Source organism: Pezoporus flaviventris, unplaced genomic scaffold (assembly GCF_033815535.1).
Source record: "Pezoporus flaviventris isolate CSIRO_AGI_PZ_B2104156 unplaced genomic scaffold, CSIRO_AGI_Pfla_v1 ptg000032l, whole genome shotgun sequence".
NCBI classification, from domain to species: Eukaryota; Metazoa; Chordata; class Aves; order Psittaciformes; family Psittacidae; genus Pezoporus; species Pezoporus flaviventris.
In genome coordinates, this window is record NW_026892580.1 from 22472 (window position 1) to 44659 (window position 22188).

Sequence of the window (22188 nt, forward strand, 5' to 3'; positions counted from 1 at the left end):
TGGATGGATGGATGGACGGATGTATGGATGTGTGGGTGGATGAAAGGATTGAAGGATGGATGAATGGATGGATGGACAGATGGATGGATGGATGAATGGATGAGTGGGTGGATGGAAGGATGGGTAGATGGAGGGATGAATGGATGGATGGATTTACAGATGAATGGTTACATGGATGGCTGATGGATGGATGGATGGATGGATGGATGGATGGATGGATGGATGGATGGATGGATGCATAGATGGATGGATGAGTGGGTGGATGGATGGATGGATTGAAGGATGGATGGATGGATGGATGGATGAATGGGGGATGGATGGATGGAAGGAGAAAGGGACGGAGGGATGGATGAGTGGGTGGATGGATGGATGGATGGATGGATGGATGGATGGAAGGATTCATGGATGGATGGACGGATGAGTGGATAGGTGGAAGGATGGATGGATGGATGGATGGATGGATGGATGGATGGATGGACCGATGGGTGGATGGATGGGTGGATGGATGGATGGACGGACGGACGGACGGAGGGAGGGATGGATGGATGGATGGATGGATGGATGGATGGATGGATGGATGGATGGATGAATGAAGGGATGAGTGGGTGGATGGAAGGATGGATAGATGGACGGGCAGACGGAAGGATGGATGGATGGATGAATGGATGGATGGATGGATGGATGGATGGATGGATGGATGGATGGATGGATGGATGGATGTGTGGGTGAATGAAAGCATCGTGGGATGGATGAATGGATGGAAGGACAGATGGATGGATGGAAAAGTGGGTGCATGGAAGAATGGGTAGATGGAGGGATGAATGGATGGATGGATTTACCGTTGAATAGTTACATGGATGGCTGATGAGTGGATCGAAGGATTGAAGGATGGATGGAAGCCTGCATGGATGGATGGATGGAAAAATTTGGAAATACGAGTAGATGGTTGGATTGAATGATTCTTAGAATACGGAATGCCTGGAGAGCTTTACATTAATGAGAAGCATTGAGGATTGCATTGATGAATAGATCCATCAGTAGATGAGTGGTCAGACAGTAGACGATTGAGTACGTCGATGATCCTGTACCGGGCTCTTGATAGGACTCTGTAGATGCAGGGATGGAATGAATGATGGAAGGGACAATGAATGATGTATGGATGATGCATGCATATGTGGATGGATGGTTGAATGGATGAACAGATGGATGGATGGATGGATGGAGAGATAAATTCACATACAGATGCTCATGGCCTTCATTTTGATGTCTCCACTGCAGCCCCAGCCCCACAGGAGGAGGAATCCCAGCCAGTGCTGGGTGATCTCAAGGTGTCCGAGGTCACCTCTGACTCGGTGCAGCTGGAGTGGAGCGTCCCCGAGGGCACCTTTGACTCCTTCACGCTGCAGTACCGCGATGCACAAGGCCAGCCCCAGGTGCTGCCCGTGGACGGGGGTTCCCGCACGCTGACGCTGCCGGGGCTGTCCCCGTCCCGCCGCTACAAGTTCAACCTGTACGGGCTGTGGGGTCGCACACGCCTGGGCCCCGTCTCCACCGACACTGTCACAGGTGAGGGGGCTCTGGCACCAGCCCCGCTGAACCGCCTCTTGTAGTGGACAGAAGCTTGGGCAGGGCCCGTGCCCGTGCCTTGGTCAGTGGAGGAAAGGGGGCGCACGAAGATTTGGGATCCATGGAAGGATGGGGATGTGACAGGTTGGCAGGGTGGAGGGGTTGTTGAATGCATGGATGGGGGGTTGGAGGGAGGGATGAATGGAAGGATGGATTTCCAGATGAATTTTTGCATTGATGGCTGGTAAATGGATGGATGCATTGAAGTGTGGATGAATGGATGGATGAATGGATGGATGGATGAATGGATGGATGTATGAGTGGGTGGATACATGAATGAGTGGGGTTATTGATGGATGGGTGGATTGATGGTTGGATGGATGGATGGATGGATGGATGGATGGATGGATGGATGGATGGATGCATGAATGGATGGATGTGTGGGTGGATGAAAGGATGGTAGGATGAATGGATGGCTGGATTTACAGATGAATGGTTATATGGATGGCTAATGAATGGATGGATGGATTGAAGGATAGATGGATGGATGGATGAGTGGGTGGATGGAAGAACGGATGGATGGATGGATGGATGGATGGATGGATGGATGGATGGATGGATGGATGGATGGATGCAGAGGTGAGTGGGTGGGTGGGTGGGTGAGTGGGTGGATGGATGGATGGATGGATGGGTGGATGAAAGGATGAATGGATGGTTGGGTGAATGGGAGGATGGATGGGTGGAGGGATGAATGGATGGATGGATTTACAGATGAATGAATATATGGATGTCTGATGAATGGATGGGTGGATTTACAGATGAACGGTTATGTGGATGGCTGATGAATGGATGGATGGAAGGATTGACGGATGAGTGGGGGGATGTATGGATGGATGGATAAATTGGTGGATGGAAGGATGGATGGATGGATGGATGGAAGAATGGATGGATGCATGGATGAGCTGGTGGATGTTTAAATGGATGGATGGATGGATGGATGGATGGATGGATGGATGGATGGATGGATGGATGGATGCATGGATGCATGGATGAGTGGGTGGATGAACGCATGGATGGACAGATGGATGATTGTGTGGATGGAAGGCTGCATGTATGGATGAATGGATGGATGCATGGACAGATGTAAGAAACAATTTAAGAGTAGAAGGATGAGTATACATAAACAATTTGTGCTGAATTCCTGGAGAGCTGGATGCTGAAGGAAAGCATGGAGGGCTGAATGGATGAAAGGATACAGCAATGGATGGTTGGAGTTATGGATGGTTGATGGACCCTGAAAGTCTTCAAGGCCAGGTCTGACAGTGCTGAATCAGCAAATGAATGTGCTAAAGGTGGATGATGGTGTTCTTCGTCATCATGTGTTGAGTGTTTGAGAGGTCTTTAGAGCAGCATGGCTGCCTGTGGGATGGATGGATGGATGGATAAATTTGGAAATAGGAGTAGGTTAGGGTGGTGAGGCACTTGAATAGGTTCCCATGAAGGTTGTGAATGTTCCATCCCTGGCGGTGTTCAAGGCCAGGTTGGACGAGGCCTTGGGTGATATGATTTAGCTAAGGTGTCCCCTGCCCATGGCAGGGGAGTTGGAACTAGATGATCTTAAGGTCCTTTCCAACCCTAACTATGCTATGATTCTATGATTCAATGATTATGGAATGCCGAGAGAGCTTTACGTCAATGAGAACCATTGAGGGTTGCATTGATGAATGGATATATCAATAGATGAGTGGTCAGACAGTAGATGATTGAGTACGTCGGTGATCCTGTACTGGGCTCTTTTTAGGACTCTATAGATGCAGGGATGGAATGGATGATGGAAGGAAGGATGCATGATGTATGGATGATGCATGCATATGAAGATGGATGGATGAACAGATGGACGGATGGATGCATGGCAGGAGGGAGGGAGGGAGGGATGGATGAGTGCGTGGATGGATGAATGGATGGATGCATGGAAGGATGGGTGAGGAAGTTTGGGCTGTTCAGCCTGGAGAAGAGAAGGCTGCGTGGAGACCTCATAGCAGCCTTCCAGGATCTGAAGGGGGCCTATAGGGATGCTGGAGAGGGACACTTCATTAGGGACTGTAGTGACAGGACAAGGGGTAACAGGTTAAAATTGAAACAGGGGAAGTTTAGGTTGGGTATAAGGAGTAAGTCCTTTCCTGTGAGGGTGGTGAGGCACTGGAATGGGGTTTCCCAGGGAGGCTGGGAATGCTCCATCCCTGGCAGTGTTCAAGGCCAGGTTGGACGAGGCCTTGGGTGCCATGGTTTAGTGTGAGTTGTCCCTGCCCATAGCAGGGGGGTTGGAACTGGATGATCTTAAGGCCCTTTCCAACCCTAACGATTCTATGATTCTGTGATTCTAAGAATGCATGGATGGATGGATGGATGGAGGGATGAGTGGATAGGTTAAAGGATGCATGGATGGATGGATGGATGGATGGATGGAAGGATGCATGGATGAGTGGATGGATGGATGGATGGATGCATGGATGGATGCATGGATGGATGAATGGATGAGTGGGTGGATGGAGGGATGGATGGATGAATGGAGAGATAGATTCACATACAGATGTTCATGGCCTTCATTTTGGTCTCTCCACGGCAGCTCCAGCTCCACAGGAGGAGGAATCCAAGCCAGTGCTGGGTGAGCTCAGGGTGTCCGAGGTCACCTCTGACTCGGTGCAGCTGGAGTGGAGCGTCCCCGAGGGCACCTTTGACTCCTTCACGCTGCAGTACCGCGATGCACAAGGCCAGCCCCAGGTGCTGCCCGTGGACGGGGGTTCCCGCACGCTGACGCTGCCGGGGCTGTCCCCGTCCCGCCGCTACAAGTTCAACCTGTACGGGCTGTGGGGTCGCACACGCCTGGGCCCCGTCTCCACCGACACTGTCACAGGTGAGGGGGCTCTGGCACCAGCCCCGCTGAACCGCCTCTTGTAGTGGACAGAAGCTTGGGCAGGGCCCGTGCTCGTGCCTTGGTCAGTGGAGGAAAGGGGGGGGGAGGGGATTTGGGATCAATGGAAGGATGGGGGTGTGACAGGTTGGAAGGGTGGAGGGGTAGCTGAATGCATGCATTGATGGGTGATTGGGTGGATGGATGGATGGATGGATTTCCAGATGAATGGTTACATGGATGGGTGATGAATGGATGGATGGATTTAAGGATGGATGCATGGATGGATGAGTGGGTAGATGGGTGGATGGATGGATGGATGGATGGATGGAGGCATGGATGGATGGATGAATGTGGGCATGGATGGATGAATGAGAGGGTGGATTAAGGGATGGAAGGATAGATGGATGGATGGATTCATGAATGGATGAATGAGTTGCTGGATGAAAGGATGGAAGGATGCAAGGATGGATGAATGGATGAATGATTGGGTGGGTGAATGGATGGATGGATGGATGGATGAATGGATGGATGGATGGATGAATGGATGGAGGCATGGATGGATGGATGGGTGGATGGATGGGTGGATGGAAGGATGAATGGATGAGTGGCTGGATGGTTGAGTGGGTGGATGGGTGTATGGTGAGGTGAGTGGTTGGATTGATAGATGGATAGATGGATGTGTGGATGGATGGATGGATGGATGGATGGATGGATGGATGGATGGATGGATGGATGGATGGATGGATGGATGAACGGAAGTAAGAAACGATTTATGAGTATAAGGATGAGTATACATAAACAATGTGTGTTGAATTCCTGGAGAGCTGGATGCTGATGGAAAGCATGGAGGGCTGAATGGATGAAAGAATACAGCAATGGATGGTTGGAGTTATGGATGGTTGATGGACCCTGAACGTCTTCAAGGCCAGGTCTGACTGTGCTGAATCAGCAACTGAATGTACTGAAGGTGGATGATGGGGTTGCTCATCATCCATGATGGATGCTCATCGTCCATGATGGATGGACGGATGGATGGTTGCTCATCGTCCATGATGGATGGACGGATGGATGGATGGATGGATGCATGGAAGGATGGATGGATGGATGGATGGATGGATGGATGCATGGATGGATGGATGGATGAATTTGGAAATAGGAGTACGTTAGGGTGGTGATGCACTGGAATCGGTTGCTCAGGGAGTTGTGAATGCTCCATCCCTGGTGGAGTTCCAGACAAGGTTGGACGAGGCCTTGGGTGGCCTCCTTTCCAACCCTAACTATGCTATGATTCTATGATTCTCAAAATATGGAATGCCTGGAGAGCGTTCACTCAATGAGGAGCATTGAGGTTGCATTGATGAATAGATCCATGAATAGATGAGAGGTCAGTCAGGAGATGATTGAGTACGTTGGTGATCCTGTAGTGGTCTCTTGATAGGATTCTATAGATGCAGGGATGGAATGAATGATGGAAAGGACGATGAATGATGTATGGATGAGACATGCATGTGTGGATGGATGGATGGATGGATGGATGGATGGATGGATGGACGGATGGATGGACGGATGGATGGATGAATGGAGGAATGAATAGACGGGGGATGGATGGATGGGGGATGGATGGATGGATGGATGGATGGATGGATGGATGGACGGATGGACGGATGGATAAATGGAGAAATGAATAGACGGGGGATGGATGGATGGGGGATGGATGGATGGATGGATGGATGGATGGATGGATGAATAGAAAGGGGGATGCACGCATGGATGGATGGATGGATGCATGCATGCATGTTGGGGTCGACAGATGGATGGATGGATACAAGAATGGATGGATGAGTGGGTGGATGAAAGAATGGAAGAATGGATGGATGCATGGATGTTTGGGGGGATGGATGGTTGGATGGATGGATGGATGGGTGGATGGATGGATGGATGGATGGATGGACGGATTTACAGACGAGTGGTTACGTGGATGGCTGGTGAACGAATGGATGGGTTGAAGGATGATTGGATGGATGGATGAGTGGGTGGATGGATGCATAGATGCATCGATGGATGGCTTGATAGATGAATGGATGAATGCGTGGGTGGATGGGAGGATGGATGGATAGAGGGATGAATGGATGGATGGAAGAGTGGGTGTATGGATGGATGAATGGATGAGTTGGTGAAAGCATGAATGAATGCCTGGAATGATGGATGGATGGATGGATGGATGGATGGATGGATGGATGGATGGATGGTTGGATGGATGGATGGATGGATGGATGGATGGATGGATGGATGGTTGAGTGGGTGGATGGGTGTAAGGATAGATGAGTTGTTAGATGATAGATGATTGAGTACGTCAGTTATCCTGTACTGGGCTCTTGATAGGACTCTATAGATGCAGGTCTGGAATGAATGATGGAAGGAAGGATGCATGATGTATGGATGAGGCATGCATGTCTGGATGGATGGATGAATGGATGAACAGATGGATGGATGAATGGAGAGATAGATTCACATACAGATGCTCATGGCCTTCATTTTGGCCTCTCCACTGCATCTCCAGCTCCACAGGAGGAGGAACCAGCATCACAGCCAGTGCTGGGTGAGCTCAGGGTTTCCAACGTCACCTCTGACTCGGTGCAGCTGGAGTGGAGCATCCCCGAGGGCACCTTTGACATTAATTTGGGATTAATGGAAGGATGGGGGATTGATAGGTTAGCAGGCTGAAAGGGTTGTTGAGGATGGATGCCTGGCTGTATGGATGGATGGATAGTTGGATGATGGATGGATGGATGGAGGGATGGAAGGGTGGGTGGATGGATGGATGGATGGATGATGGATGGGGGGATGGATGAATAGTTGGATGGGTGGACAGATGGGTGGATACTTGAATGATTGATGGTTGGATGCGTTGATGAATTGATAGTTTTGTGGGTGTTATCTTTTGTCTTTGGTTCACAGTCTCAAGTGACTGTTTTGATCGCTCAAAGATTCATTGGAGGGATGGGTTAAAGAACCTGTACAGAGAAGAGTGCAGTGAAAGACAGAATAGTGAATAGGTCCCTGGATGGAAGGATGGATGATGGGTGGGTGGATCATGGATGGATGGATGGGTGACGGGACTGATTGAGGGATGGATGGTGTGTGGATGGATATATGAATAGACAGGGAGATGGGTGGCTGGCTGGATGGATGAATGGATGGAAAGATGAATGGAATGATGGACTGAAAAATGGATGGATGGATGGATGGATGGATGGATGGATGGATGGATGGATGGATGGATGGACGGATGGACTGGGGGATACATTCATGGATGGATGGGTGGATGGATGGATGGATGGATGGATTCATGGGTGGATAAATTTGGAAATATGAGTTGGTTAAGGTGGTGAGGCACTGGAATGGGTTGCCCAGGGAGGTTGTGAAAGACAGAATATTGAATAGGTCCGTGGATGAAGTATGGATGATGGGTGGGTGGATCATTGAATGATGGGTGGGTGCGTGACTGAATGGATGGATGGATTGAGAGTGGGAGGGCTGGAAGAATGGATGGATGAGTGGGTGGATGGATAAATGGATGGATGGAAGGATGGATGGATGGATGGATGGATGGATGGATGGATGGATGGATGCATAGAAGAAAGGATTTATCAGTAGAAGGATGAGTAGAGGGTAACGATGTTCCTTGAATGACTGGAGGGCTGGATGGCTGCGGAATGCATGGAGTGTTGAATGGATGAACGGATACAACACTGAATGCTTGCACTGATGTATGGTTGAGAGAATCTGAGAGTCTGCAAAGGCAGGTTTCACTTTGCTGAATCAGTGATTGGTTGAACGTACAGAAGGCGGGTGGTGGAGTTTGTGCCTGATCATGTGGTGAGGGTTTGAAATGTCTCTAGAGCAGCACGGCTTCCTGTGAGAGGGTTGGATAGGACGGATAAATGGATGTATTTGGATTTGTGAGTGGGAGAATGGAGAGATGGAGCCATGGAATCCAGAATGTCTGGAGTGCTGAGTCCCAGTATTAAGAGTTGCATGGATGAATGTGTGCATCAATGAATAACTGATCAGATGGTGGATGTTTGAGTTTGTCACAGATCCTGTATTGGGTGCTTGATGGGACTTCAGAGACGCATGGGTGGAAGGAAAGGTGGAAAGGAGGATGATTGATGGAGGCATTGATGAATGAATGGATGATGGATGGATGGACAGATGGATGGTTGGGTGACCGTACTGACAGAGGGATAGATGGTGGGTGGATGGTGGATGGATGGATGGATGGATGGATGGATGGATGGATGGATGGATGAATAGACAGGGGGATGGGTGGATGGATGGATGGATGGATGGATGGATGGATGGATGGATGAATAGACAGGGGGATGGGTGGATGGATGGATGGATGGATGGATGGATGGATGGATGGATGGAAGGATGGATAAATGGATGGATAAATGGATGGATAAATGGATGGATAAATGGATGGATGATCGGCGGGCTGGCTGGCCAGCTGGATGGATGGATGATTGGATGGATGGATGGATGGATGGATGGATGGATGGATGGATGGATGGATAGATAGATGGTTGGACAGAAGGAGGAACAGATGTATGGATCTAGGCATGGATGGATGGATGCTCATAGGAATGGTGGAATGGCCCTTCAACTAGTGACTGGGTATATCTCCTGCATTGTGGCCTTTCCACTGCAGCCCGAGCTCCACAGGAGGAGGAACCAGCATCGCAGCCAGTGCTGGGTGAGCTCAGAGTGTCCGAGGTCACCTCTGACTCGGTGCAGCTGGAGTGGAGCGTCCCCGAGGGCACCTTTGACTCCTTCACGCTGCAGTACCGCGATGCACAAGGCCAGCCCCAGGTGCTGCCCGTGGACGGGGGTTCCCGCACGCTGACGCTGCCGGGGCTGTCCCCGTCCCGCCGCTACAAGTTCAACCTGTACGGGCTGTGGGGTCGCACACGCCTGGGCCCCGTCTCCACCGACACTGTCACAGGTGAGGGGGCTCTGGCACCAGCCCCGCTGAACCGCCTCTTGTAGTGGACAGAAGCTTGGGCAGGGCCCGTGCTCGTGCCTTGGTCAGTGGAGGTGGGTTGGGATTTGAGGTCAGTGGAAGGATAGGGGAGTGACAGGTTGGAAGGGTGGAGGGGTAGCTGAATGCATGGATGGGTGGTTGGGTGGATGGATGGATGGATTTCCAGATGAATGGTTACATGGATGGGTGATGAATGGATGGATGGATGGATTGAAGGATGGATGCATGGATGGATGAGTGGGTGGATGGATGGATGGATGGATGGATGGATGGATGGATGGATGGAAGCATGGATGGATGGATGTGTGCATGGATGGATGAATGAGAGGGTGGATGAAGGGATGGAAGGATAGATGGATGGATGGATTCACGAATGGATGAATGAGTTGCTGGATGAAAGGATGGAAGGATGCAAGGATGGATGAATGGATGAATGATAGGGTGGGAGAATGGATGGATGGATGGATGGATGGATGGATGGATGGATGGATGGAGGCATGGATGGATGGGTGGATGGGTGGATGGAAGGATGAATGAATGAATGGCTGGAAGGTTGAGTGGGTGGATAGGTGTATGGATAGATGAGTGGTTGGATGGATAGATGGATGGATGGATGTGTGGATGGATGGATGGATGGATGGATGGATGGATGGATGGATGGATGGATGGATGGATGGATGGAAGAAACGATTTATGAGTAGAAGGATGAGTATACATAAACAATGTGTGTTGAATTCCTGGAGAGCTGGATGCTGAAGGAAAGCATGGAGGGCTGAGTGGATGAAAGAATACAGCAATGGATGGTTGGAGTTATGGATGGTTGATGGACCCTGAAAGTCTTCAAGGGCAGCTGTGACAATGCTGAATCAGCAAATGAATGTACTGAAGGTGTATGATGGGGTTGTTTGTCATCATGTGTTGAGTGTTTGACAGGTATTTAGAGCAGCATGGCTGCCTATGGGATGGATGGATGGATGGATGGATTGATGGATTCATGGATGGATAAATTTGGAAATATGAGTTGGTTAAGGTGGTGAGGCACTGGAATGGGTTGCCCAGGGAGGTTGTGAATGCTCCATCCCTGGCGGTGTTCAAGACAAGTTTGAACGAGGCCTTGGGTGGTATGATTTACCGTGAGGTGTACCTGCCAATGGCAGGGGAGTTGGAACTAGATGATCTTAAGGTCCTTTCCAACCCTAATTATGCTATGATTCTGTGATTCTATGAATATGGAATGCCTGGAGAGCTTTACCTCACTGAGGAGCATTGAGGTTGCATTGATGAATAGATCCATCAATAGATGAGTGGCCAGACAATAGAAGATTGAGTACATCGGTGATCCTGTACTGGGCTCTTGATAGGATTCTATAGATGCAGGGATGGAATGAATGATGGAAGGGACGATGAATGATGTATGGATGAGGCATGCATGCGTGGATGGATGGATGGATGGATGGATGGATGGATGGATGATGGGTGAGTGGATCCTTGATAAATGGATGGGTGGGTGGATGGATGTATGAATGGGTGGATGGATTGTTCGATGGATAGAAGAAAGCATTTATTAGTAGAAGGATGAGTAGAGAGTAACGACGCTTGTTGAAGGACTGGATGGCTGCGGAATGCATGGAGTGTTGAATGGATGAACGGATACAACACTGAATGCTTGCACTGATGTATGGTTGAGAGAATCTGAGAGTCTGCAAAGGCAGGTTTCACTTTGCTGAATCAGTGATTGGTTGAACGTACGGAAGGCGGGTGGTGGAGTTTGTGCCTGATCATGTGGTGAGGGTTTGAAATGTCTCTAGAGCAGCACGGCTTCCTGTGAGAGGGTTGGATAGGACGGATAAATGGATGTATTTGGATTTGCGAGTGGGAGAATGGAGAGATGGAGCCATGGAATCCAGAATGTCTGGAGTGCTGAGTCCCAGTATTAAGAGTTGCATGGATGAATGTGTGCATCAATGAATAACTGATCGGATGGTGGATGTTTGAGTTTGTCACAGATCCTGTATTGGGTGCTTGATGGGACTTCAGAGACGCATGGGTGGAAGGAAAGGTGGAAAGGAGGATGATTGATGGAGGCATTGATGAATGAATGGATGATGGATGGATGGACAGATGGATGGTTGGGTGACCGTACTGACAGAGGGATAGATGGTGGGTGGATGGTGGATGGATGGATGGATGGATGAATAGACAGGGGGATGGGTGGATGGATGGATGGATGGATGGATGGATGGATGGATGGATGGATGGATGGATGAATAGACAGGGGGATGGGTGGATGGATGGATGGATGGATGGATGGATGGATGGATGGATGGATGAATAGACAGGGGGATGGGTGGATGGATGGATGGATGGATGGATGGATGGATGGATGGATGGATGGATGGGTGGATGGGTGGATGGATGGGTGGATGGATGGATGGAGGCATGGATGGATGGATGTGTGCATGGATGGATGAATGAGAGGGTGGATGAAGGGATGGAAGGATAGATGGATGGATTCATGAATGGATGAATGAGTTGCTGGATAAAAGGATGCAAGGATGCAAGGATGGATGAATTAATGAATGATAGGGTGGGTGAATAGATGGATGGATGGATGAATGGATGGATGGATGGATGGATGGATGGATGGATGGATGGATGGATGGATGGGTGGATGGATGGATGGGTGGATGGAAGGATGAATGGATGAGTGGCTGGATGGTTGAGTGGGTGGATGGGTGTATGGATAGATGAGTGGTTGGATGGATTGATGGATGGATGGATGTGTGGATGGATGGATGGATGGATGGATGGATGGATGGATGGATGGATGGATGGATGTGTGGATGGATGGATGGATGGATGGATGGATGGATGGATGGATGGATGGATGTGTGGATGGATGGATGTGTGGATGGATGGATGGGTGGATGGATGGATGGATGGATGGATGGATGGATGGATGGATGGATGAACGGAAGTAAGAAACGATTTATGACTAGAAGGATGAGCATACATAAACAATGGAGAGCTGGCTGCTGAAGGAAAGCATGGAGGGCTGAATGGTTGAAAGGATACAGCAATGCATGGTTGGAGTTATGGATGGTTGATCGACCCTGAAAGTCTTCAAGGGCAGCTGTGACAATGCTGAATCAGCAAATGAATGTACTAAACATGGATGATGGGGTTGTTCGTCATCATGTGTTGAGTGTTTGAGAGGTCTTTAGAGCAGCATGGCTGCCTGTGGGATGGATGGATGGATGGATGGATGGATGGATGGATGGATGGATGGATACATTTGGAAATATGAGTTGGTTAGGGTGGTGAGGCACTGGAATGGGTTGCCCAGGGAGGTTATGAATGCTCCATCCCTGGCGGTGTTCAAGACAAGTTTGGACGAGGCCTTGGGTGGTATGATTTACCGTGATTTGCCAATGGCAGAGGAGTTGGAACTAGATGATCTTAAGGTCCTTTCCAACCCTAACTATACTATGACTCTATGATTCTATGAATATGGAATGCCTGGAGAGCTTTACCTCAATGAGGAGCATTGAGGTTGCATTGATGAATAGATCCATGAATAGATGAGAGGTCAGACGATAGATGATTGAGTGATCCTGTACTGGGCTCCTGATAGGATTCTACAGGTGCAGGGACGGATTGAAAGATGGAAAGGACGATGAATGATGTATGGATGAGGCATGCATGTGTAGATGGATGGATGGATGGATGGATGGATGGATGGATGGATGGATGGATGATGGGTGAGTGGATCCTTGATAGACGGATTGGTGGATGGATGTATGAATGGGTGGATGGATTGTTCGATGGATAGAAGAAAGCATTTATTTGTAGAAGGATGAGTAGAGAGTAACAATGTTTGTTGAATGAGTGGAGGGCTGGAAGGAGGCGGAATGCATGGAGTGTTGAATGGATGAAGGGATACAACACTGAATGCTTGCACTGATGCATGGTTGAGAGAATCTGAGAGTCTCAAAGGCAGGTTTCACTTTGCTGAATCAGTGATTGATTGAACGTACAGAAGGCGGGTGGTGGAGTTTGTGCCTGATCATGTGGTGAGGGTTTGAAATGTCTCTAGAGCAGCACGGCTTCCTGTGAGAGGGTTGGATAGGACGGATGAATGGATGTATTTGGATTTGTGAGTAGAAGAATGGAGAGATGGACCCATGGAATCCAGAATGTCTGGAGTGCTGAGTCCCAGTATTAAGAGTTGCACGGATGAATGTGTGCATCAATGAATAACTGATCGGATGGTGGATGTTTGAGTTTGTCACAGATCCTGTATGGGGTGCTTGATGGGACTTCAGAGACACATGGGTGGAAGGAAATTTGGAAAAGAGGATGATGGATGGAGGTATTGATGAATGAATGGGTGATGGACGGATGGATGGATGGATGGATGGATGGATGGATGGATGGACTGATGGAGGGATGGATGGTAGATGGATGGATAGATGGATGGATAGATGGATGGATGGGTGGGTGGATGGGTGGGGGGATGGATGGATGGATGGATGGAGGGATGGATGGAGGGAAGGATGGGAGAGGAAGTTGGGATGGTTCAGCCTGGAGAAGAGAAAACTGCGTGGAGACCTCATAGCAGCGTTTCGGTATCTGAAGGGGGCCTATAGGGATGCCGGGGAGGGACTCTTCATTAGAGACTGTAGTGACAGGACAAGGGGTAACGGGTTCAAACTGAAAGAGGGGAAGTTTAGGCTGGATCTAAGGAGGAAGTTCTTTCCTGTCAGGGGGGTGAGGCACTGGAATGGGTTGCCCAGGGAGGTTGTGAATGCTCCATCCCTGGCAGTGTTCAAGGCCAGGTTGGACGAGGCCTTGGGTGATATGGTTTAGCGTAAGGTGTCCCTGCCCATGGCGGGGGGGGTGAAACTGGATGATCTCAAGGTCCTTTCCAACCCTAACGATTCGATGATTCTATGATTCTAAGAATGCATGGATGGACGGATGATGGAGGGATGAGTGGATAGGTTAAAGGATGCATGGCTGGCTGGCTGGCTGGCTGGCTGGCTGAGTGTGGGAAGGAAGGAAGGAAGGAAGGAAGGAAGGAAGGAAGGAAGGAAGGAAGGAAGGAAGGAAGGAAGGAAGGAAGGAAGGAAGGAAGGAAGGAAGGAAGGAAGGAAGGAAGGAAGGAAGGAAGGAAGGAAGGAAGGAAGGAAGGAAGGAAGGAAGGAAGGAAGGAAGGAATGAAGGGATGAGTGGGTGGATGGATGGATGGACGGATGTATGGATGTGTGGGTGGATGAAAGGATTGAAGGATGGATGAATGGATGGATGGACAGATGGATGGATGGATGAATGGATGAGTGGGTGGATGGAAGGATGGGTAGATGGAGGGATGAATGGATGGATGGATTTACAGATGAATGGTTACATGGATGGCTGATGGATGGATGGATGGATGCATGGATGGATGGATGAGTGGGTGGATGGATGGATGGATTGAAGGATGGATGGATGCATTCATGGATGAATGGGGGATGGATGGATGGAAGGAGAAAGGGACGGAGGGATGGATGAGTGGGTGGATGGATGGATGGATGGATGAATGGATGGATGAATGGAAGGATTCATGGATGGATGGACGGATGGACGGATGGATGGACGGATGAGTGGATAGGTGGAAGGATGGATGGATGGATGGATGGATGGATGGATGGATGGATGGATGGACGGATGGGTGGATGGATGGGTGGATGGATGGATGGACGGACGGACGGACGGAGGGATGGATGGATGGATGGATGGATGGATGGATGGATGGATGGATGGATGCATGGATGAATGAAGGGATGAGTGGGTGGATGGAAGGATGGATAGATGGACGGGCAGACGGAAGGATGGATGGATGGATGGATGGATGGATGGATGGATGGATGGATGGATGGATGGGTGGATGGATGGATGGATGTGTGGGTGAATGAAAGCATCGTGGGATGGATGAATGGATGGAAGGACAGATGGATGGATGGAAAAGTGGGTGCATGGAAGAATGGGTAGATGGAGGGATGAATGGGTGGATGGATTTACCGTTGAATAGTTACATGGATGGCTGATGAGTGGATCGACGGATTGAAGGATGAATGGAAGCCTGCATGGATGGATGGATGGATGGATGGATGGAAAAATTTGGAAATACAAGTAGATGGTTGGATTGAATGATTCTTAGAATACGGAATGCCTGGAGAGCTTTACATTAATGAGAAGCATTGAGGGTTGCATTGGTGAATAGATCCATCAGTAGATGAGTGGTCAGACAGTAGACGATTGAGTACGTCGATGATCCTGTACCGGGCTCTTGACAGGACTCTATAGATGCAGGGATGGAATGAATGATGGAAGGGACAATGAATGATGTATGGATGATGCATGCATATGTGGATGGATGGATGAATGGATGAACAGATGGATGGATGGAGGGATGTATGGAGAGAAAGATTCACATACAGATGCTCATGGCCTTCATTTTGATGTCTCCACTGCAGCCCCAGCCCGACAGGAGGAGGAATCCCAGCCAGTGCTGGGTGAGCTCAGGGTGTCCGAGGTCACCTCTGACTCGTTGCAGCTGGAGTGGAGCGTCCCCGAGGGCACCTTTGACTCCTTCACGCTGCAGTACCGCGATGCACAAGGCCAGCCCCAGGTGCTGCCCGTGGACGGGGGTTCCCGCACGCTGACGCTGCCGGGGCTGTCCCCGTCCCGCCGCTACAAGTTCAACCTGTACGGGCTGTGGGGTCGCACACGCCTGGGCCCCGTCTCCACCGACACTGTCACAGGTGAGGGGGCTCTGGCACCAGCTGTGGCCCCTTGGACATGAATGGATGGATGAGTGGAAGGATGGATAGATGGATGGGTGGATAGTTGAATGATTGATGGTTGCATGCATGGATGGATGGATAGGGTTATGGGGGTTGTTATGTTTAGGCTTTTGTTCACACTCACAAGTGACTGTTTTGATCACTCGATGATTCCTTGGAGGGATGGGTTAAAGAACCAGTACAGAGAAGAGTGCAGTGAAAGACAGAATAGTGAATAGGTCCGTGGATGGAAGGATGGATGATGGGTGGGTGGATGGATGGATGGATGGATGGATGGATGGATGGATGGATGGATGGATGGATGAATGCATGCATGGATGGATGAATGGGGGGATGGATGGATGGATGGATGGATGGATGGATGGAGGGAAGGATGGGTGAGGAAGTTGGGATGGTTCAGCCTGGAGAAGAGAAAGCTGCGTGGAGACCTCATAGCAGCGTTTCAGTATCTGAAGGGGGCCTATGGGGATGCTGGGGAGGGACTCTTCATTAGAGACTGTAGTGACAGGACAAGGGGTAACGGGTTCAAACTGAAACAGGGGAAGTTTAGGCTGGATCTAAGGAGGAAATTCTTTCCTGTCAGGGGGGTGAGGCACTGGAATGGGTTGTCCAGGGAGGTTGTGAATGCTCCATCCCTGGCAGTGTTCAAGGCCAGGTTGGACGAGGCCTTGGGTGATATGGTTTAGCGTAAGGTGTCCCTGCCCATGGCAGGGGGGGTGAAACTGGATGATCTCAAGGTCCTTTCCAACCCTAACGATTCGATGATTCTATGATTCTAAGAATGCATGGATGGACGGATGATGGAGGGATGAGTGGATAGGTTAAAGGATGCATGGCTGGCTGGCTGGCTGGCTGGCTGGCTGAGTGTGGGAAGGAAGGAAGGAAGGAAGGAAGGAAGGAAGGAAGGAAGGAAGGAAGGAAGGAAGGAAGGAAGGAAGGAAGGAAGGAAGGAAGGAAGGAAGGAAGGAAGGAAGGAAGGAAGGAAGGAAGGAAGGAAGGAAGGAAGGAAGGAAGGAAGGAAGGAAGGAAGGAAGGAAGGAAGGAAGGAAGGAAGGAAGGAAGGAAGGAAGGAAGGAAGGAAGGAAGGAAGGATGAATGGATGAGTGGGTGGATGGATGGATGGATGGACGGATGTATGGATGTGTGGGTGGATGAAAGGATTGAAGGATGGATGAATGGATGGATGGATGAATGGATGAGTGGGTGGATGTAAGGATGGGTAGATGGAGGGATGAATGGATGGATGGATTTACATATGGATGGTTACATGGATGGCTGATGGATGGATGGATGGCTGCATGGATGGATGGATGAGTGGGTGGATGGATGGATGGATTGAAGGATGGATGGATGCATGCATGGATGAATGTGGGATGGATGGATGGAAGTAGGGAGGGACGGAGGGATGGATGGATGTGTGGATGGATGGGTGGATGGATGGATGGATGGATGGATGGATGGATGGATGAATGGATGAATGAAGGGATGAGTGGGTGGATGGAAGGATGTATAGATGGACGGGCAGACGGAAGGATGGATGGATGGATGGATGGATGGATGGATGGATGGATGGATGGATGGATGGATGAATGGATGGAAGGACAGATGGATGGATGGAAAAGTGGGTGCATGGAAGGATGGGTAGATGGAGGGATGAATGGATGGATGGATTTAGAGTTGAATAGTTACATGGATGGCTGATGAGTGGATCGATGGATTGAAGGACAGATGGATGGATGGATGGATGGATGGATGGATGGATGGATGGATGGATGGATGGAAAAATTTGGAAATACGAGTACATGGTTGGATTGAATGATTCTTAGAATACGGAATGCCTGGAGAGCTTTACATTAATGAGAAGCATTGAGGGTTGCATTGATGAATAGATCCATCAGTAGATGAGTGGTCAGACAGTAGACGATTGAGTACGTCGATGATCCTGTACCGGGCTCTTGATAGGACTCTGTAGATGCAGGGATGGAATGAATGATGGAAGGGACAATGAATGATGTATGGACAATGCATGCATATGTGGATGGATGGATGAATGGATGGACAGATGGTTGGATGATTGGAGAGATAGATTCACATACAGATGCTCGTGGCCTTCATTTTGATGTCTCCACTGCAGCTCCAGCTCCACAGGAGGAGGAATCCCAGCCAGTGCTGGGTGAGCTCAGGGTGTCCGAGGTCACCTCTGACTCGGTGCAGCTGGAGTGGAGCGTCCCCGAGGGCACCTTTGACTCCTTCACGCTGCAGTACCGCGATGCACAAGGCCAGCCCCAGGTGCTGCCCGTGGATGGGGGTTCCCGCACGCTGACGCTGCCGGGGCTGTCCCCGTCCCGCCGCTACAAGTTCAACCTGTACGGGCTGTGGGGTCGCACACGCCTGGGCCCCGTCTCCACCGACACTGTCACAGGTGAGGGGGCTCTGGCACCAGCCCCGCTGAACCGCCTCTTGTAGTGGACAGAAGCTTGGGCAGGGCCCGTGCTCGTGCCTTGGTCAGTGGAGGAAAGGGGGTGGGAGGGGATTTGGGATCAATGGAAGAATGGGGGCGTGACAGGTTGGAAGGATGGAGGGGTTGTTCAGGGTGGATGGTTCGATGGGTGGATGGATGGACGGATGGGTGGATAGTTGGGTGGATAGTTGATTGATTGATGGTTGGATGCATGGATGGATGGATAGAGTTATGGGGGTAGTTAAATTTTGGCTTTGGTTCACAGTCTCAAGTGTCTGTTTTGATCGCTCGATGATTCATTGGAGGGATGGGTTAAAGAACCAGTACAGAGAAGAGTGCAGTGAAAGACAGAATAGTGAATAGGTCCGTGAATGGAAGGATGGATGATGGGTGGATGGATGGATGGATGGACGGATGGATGGATGGATGCATGGATGGATGGATGGATGGATGGATGGATGACTAGAAGAAAGGATTTATCAGTAGAAGGCTGAGTAGAGAGTAACGATGTTTGTTGAAAGAGTGGAGGGCTGGAAGGCAGCGGAATGCATGGAGTGTTGAATGGATGAAGGGATACAACACTGAATGCTTGCACTGATGCATGGTTGAGAGAATCTGAGATTCTCAAAGGCAGGTTCCACTTTGCTGAATCGGAAGCGTGGGCAGGGCCCGTGCTCGTGCCTTGGTCAATGGAGGAAAGGGGGTGGGAGGGGATTTGGGATCAACGGAAGGATGCGGGTGTGACAGGTTGGAAGGGTGGAGGGGTTGTTCAGGGTGGATGGTTGGATGGGTGGATGGATAAGTGGACGGATGGATGGATGGATGGATGAAGGATGGATGGATGGATGATGAATGGGTGGATGGATCGATGGATGGATAGTGTTTGAAATGTCTCCAGAGCAGCACGGCTTCCTGTGAGAGGGTTGGATAGGGCGGATGAATGGATGTATTTAGATTTATGAGTAGAAGAATGGAGAGATGGAGCCATGGAATCCAGAATGTCTGGAGTGCTGAGTCCCAGTATTAAGAGTTGCATGGATGAATGTGTGCATCAATGAATAACTGATCAGATGGTGGATGTCTGAGTTTGTCACAGATCCTGTATTGGGTGCTTGGTAGGACTTTACAGATGCGTGGGTGGAAGGAAAGGTGGAAAGGAGGATGATGGATGGAGGTATTGATGAATGAATGGATGATGGATGGATGGATGGATGGGTGAATGGACTGATGGAGGGACGGATGGAAGATGGATGGAAGGATGGATGGATGAATAGACAGGGGGATGGATGGATGGATGGATGGATGGATGGATGGATGGATGGATGGATGTTGGGGTCGACGGGGCGATGAATGGATAGATAAAAGAATGGATGGATGAGTGAGTAGATGAAAGAATGGAAGAATGGATGGATGCATGGATGTTTGGGGGGATGGATAAATGGATGGATGGATGGATGGATGGATGGATGGATGGATGGATGGAAGAATGGAAGAATGGATGGATGCATGGATGTTTGGGAGAATGAATGTATAGAAGGATGAATGGATGGATGGATTTACAGATGAGTTGTTACATGGATGGCTGGTGAACGAAAGGATGGATTGAAGGATGGTTGGAGGGATGGATGAGTGGGTGCATGGAGGCATCGTTGGATGGATCGATGGATGGATTGATAGGTGAATGGATGAATGAGTGGGTGGATGGGAGGATGGATGGATGGAGGGATGAATGGATGGATGGAAGAGTGGGTGTATGGATGGATGAATGGATGGATGCATGGATGAATGGCTGGAATGATGGATGGATGGATGGATGGATGGATGGATGGATGGATGGATGGATGGATGGATTTATGAGTAAAAGCATGAGTATACATAAACAGTGTGCAACGAATTCCTGTAGAGCTGGATGCTGATGGAAAGCATGGAGGGCTGAATGGATGAAAGGATACAGCAATGGATGGTTGGAGTTATGGATGGTTGATGGACCCTGAAAGTCTTCAAGGCCAGGTCTGACTGTGCTGAATTGACAAATGAATGTACTAAAGGTGGATGATGGTCTTCTTCGTCATCATGTGTTGAGTGTTTGAGAGGTCTTTAGAGCAGCATGGCTGCCTGTGGGATGGATGGATGGATGGATGGATGGACGGATGGATGGATACATTTGGAAATATGAAAGGATGGATGGATAGAATGTGAATCATTGAGGGTTGCATTGATGAATAGATCCATCAATAGATGAGTGGTCAGACAGTAGATGATTGAGCATGTCGATGATCCTGTACTGGGCCCTTTATAGGACTCTACAGATGCAGGGTTGGATTGATAGATGGATGGATGGATGTGTGGATGGATGGATGGATGCATGGATGCATGGATGGAAGTAAGAAACGATTTATGAGATGAAGGATGAGTATACATAAACAATATATGTTGAATTCCTGGAGAGCTGGATGCTGAAGGAAAGCATCTAGCGCTGAATGGATGAAAGAATACAGCAATGGATGGCTGGAGTTATGGATGGTTGATCGACCCTGAAATTCTTCAAGGGCAGCTGTGACAATGCTGAATCAGTAAATGAATGTACTGAAGGTGGATGATGGGGTTGTTTGTCATCATGGGTTGAGTGTTTGACAGGTCTTTAGAGCAGCATGGCTGCCTGTGGAATGGATGGATGGATGGATGGATGGATGGATGGATGGATGGATGGATGCATGGATGGATGGATGGATGAATTTGGAAATATGAGTTGGTTAAGGTGGTGAGGCACTGGAACGGGTTGCCCAGGGAGGTTGTGAATGCTCCATCCCTGGCAGTGTTCAAGACAAGTTTGAACGAGGCCATGGGTGGTATGATTTACCGTGAGGTGTACCTGCCAATGGCAGGGAAGTTGGAACTAGATGATCTTAAGGTCCTTTGCAACCCTAATTATGCTATGATTCTGTGATTCTATGAATATGGAATGCCTGGAGAGCTTTACCTCAATGAGGAGCATTGAGGTTGCATTGATGAATAGATCCCTCAATAGATGAGTGGTCAGACAATAGATGATTGAGTACTTCGGTGATCCTGTACTGGGCTCTTGATAGGATTCTATAGATGCAGGGATGGAATGAATGATGGAAGGGATGATGAATGATGTATGGATGAGGCATGCATGCGTGGATGGATGGATGGATGGATGGATGGATGGATGGATGGACGGATGGACGGATGGAAGGATGATGGATGGGTGAAGGGACTGACAGAGGGATGGATGTTGGGTGGATGGATGGATGGATGGATGGATGGATGGATGGATGGATGGATGAAGAGACAAAGAGACAGGGGGATTGGTGGCTAGCTTGCTGAA

The 22188-nt window shown here is 49.5% G+C and overlaps 1 protein-coding gene across 1 annotated transcript in view; it reads left to right on the forward strand.

The window, feature by feature from the left end:
* The window catches only part of LOC133273554 (tenascin-X-like), a gene marked incomplete at its 3' end in the record, with an annotated part of 34719 nt that extends 15922 nt beyond the window's left edge, over positions 1-18797 (forward strand). Inside the window, exons 9-13 of the mRNA XM_061461854.1 lie at positions 1279-1566; positions 4157-4480; positions 9195-9488; positions 16046-16333; positions 18510-18797. Of these exons, the coding sequence (XP_061317838.1) occupies positions 1279-1566; positions 4157-4480; positions 9195-9488; positions 16046-16333; positions 18510-18797 (1482 nt within the window). The remainder of the gene's footprint in view (positions 1-1278; positions 1567-4156; positions 4481-9194; positions 9489-16045; positions 16334-18509) is intronic.
* Between the last annotated feature and the right edge of the window lie 3391 nt (positions 18798-22188).